General features: G+C 31.7%; 1 protein-coding gene across 1 annotated transcript; it reads left to right on the top strand.

Moving 5' to 3' along the window:
* Positions 1–545: 545 nt before the first annotated feature.
* PCYB_004060 (CYIR protein) lies at positions 546–1,797 on the top strand (the record flags this gene model as incomplete). The annotated part of the gene is made up of 3 exons (XM_004227827.1): positions 546–1,071; positions 1,270–1,471; positions 1,686–1,797. The coding sequence occupies 3 exons, from the start codon at positions 546–548 to the stop codon at positions 1,795–1,797; spliced, it is 840 nt and encodes a 279-aa protein (XP_004227875.1).
* Between the last annotated feature and the right edge of the window lie 308 nt (positions 1,798–2,105).

The raw sequence follows: 2,105 nt of genomic DNA, 5'->3' as shown, positions 1-2,105 counted from the left end.
GGAGATAGCAAATCACCATTCCTTTTTTATTAATAAAATTGTCAAGACAATTTGATCAATTTTATTTAAATTATTTTTTTCGAGAGCGCAGTTTTTATCACAATTGCGAAGAAAAGAGTGAATGCATTGAGTATACATGATATAACGATAACAGATTGATATTTTTACTTCATAAAATATATCGTACATTTTTCGTAAACTGATTATTAAAAACCCTTTCCTTTTCATTTCATATTTCTTACATTTCAAAAGATTGAAGCTGATTCATGTATACATAATGTATATATATATATTTATATTTGTTTATTATACTTATTTTTGTTACGTAATTAGAAATTATTTCTAAGTGTGCAAGAATGAATATATGTAAAACCTGAAACCCTAAACCCTATATCATATGATAGTACTGTTATATTTGTTTGTATAAACGCAACAAGCCAAGGTCATCATAATAAAATATTAAATTCTACATTGCAAATGTGTCTACGTGTATGCATCAATTATTATCCCAATTTAATTGTTAAAAGAAATATAAAAAAGGTACCATGATAACACGTAATGAACAAACAGTGGGGACCGTAACCGTTAAATTTGATAATATAAACCAAACATTGGACTCAGATAAGTGTTTCAGTTTATATTCTGAAATTGTAGAGGAGATTCAAGGTAAAAATGAAGAATTTGAAGGAAAGAATCATGCAGATTTCAAGGACGAATGTGAAAAATTAACTAGATATATAAAGGAAGAAAATCAGAAACTTAAAGAGTGTTATACTAAATGGTTTCTAGATCTTAACTTAGATGTTGATGAACAAATAAACCGTTTTTATCGAATATGTAGTGCAAATACTAGTAGTAATTACATCTTACCACAAGATAAAAAATCTAATGAATTAATAGACGGTACAAAAATATCCTGCGAAACAAATCAAGACTGTGTAAAAGAAGTAAAAGAACCAAAAGGAAAAGCGGGTGAAGGAACATCGCAACCGAATGAAAAAGACCCCAAAATAATAACTTCAGAAACAAAAGCTCTTCAAAGCAATACACATAATAGTCAACCCATAAATGGTAATGCGCATGGTTGGCAAGCTGTTGGCAGTCAAACCGATGAAGATCATCTCTCCGTTGATAAAGATGTTGCTGTGTTTTCTACCACAGAATATCGTGCTGCGGAAACTTCTATTAGTGGAAAACCTGGTGATAGAAGTTCCCCTCTTATAGTTACTGATAGAGCAGATGATTTTATGATATCCCTTTCTTCTGTAGGTACTGCTGACGTGGGGGTTAATACTGCATCATCTGACCATACACCTAGTGTTAAAAGTAATATTGAAAATGCTTCTCATAGTGAACTTGATGTTACTAAAGCTGCTAATAATGCATCCAGTGAAAGTAAAGGTGTTGATAGTGCAGTTTCGAATGTTGAAGCTAAACAGGATAAGGACTCATGCAGTAATAATCACTGTAAGTGTGACTCTCGTCAGGTAGTTGCTGGTGAAACATCTTGCAATGAGGTAGGTAGTGAAACATCTTATATTGAAGAAAGTACTTGTAAAACACATATTATAGAAATAATTGTTGATAAGAATATCAGAAGTACTTATCATGATGCAAATAATTCATTATGTGCACTTGATTTAACTTCTAGTGATAAAAACTCTTTCCCTCATACAAATGGTCAGGAGATACAGGGTATTCAAGATTCTCCTGCTAGTGTATCTACTTCTATGGAATTACAAAGGGACGGTTCACCTCAATGTGAAGCGCGCACTGGACAAGAAACACCTGATCTAGGAAGTCAAGTACAAACAGTAAAGACACAAGATGATGAAAAATCCCATAAAAAATCTCACTCAAATATGGTACATGATACACAAATCCAACCATCACAAAATTAGGGGGATCATCAAGTCACAACACAAGGTTCACATCATGGAAATCAGGAAACATCTGGAGGTAAACATTATTTAAAAGATATACATTCTCAACTAACTATATATTCAAAATTATATTGATATCATGCACAACAGTTATACCGCGAAGTGCATATATATAAAGAATAAAAATTACATACTTTTGGCAAATCACTTAGTAAAAATACA

This window comes from Plasmodium cynomolgi, assembly GCF_000321355.1.
Source record: "Plasmodium cynomolgi strain B DNA, scaffold: 0419, whole genome shotgun sequence".
In the NCBI taxonomy this organism is placed as follows: domain Eukaryota; phylum Apicomplexa; class Aconoidasida; order Haemosporida; family Plasmodiidae; genus Plasmodium; species Plasmodium cynomolgi.
This window is presented reverse-complemented; position numbering and strand designations above follow the sequence as displayed.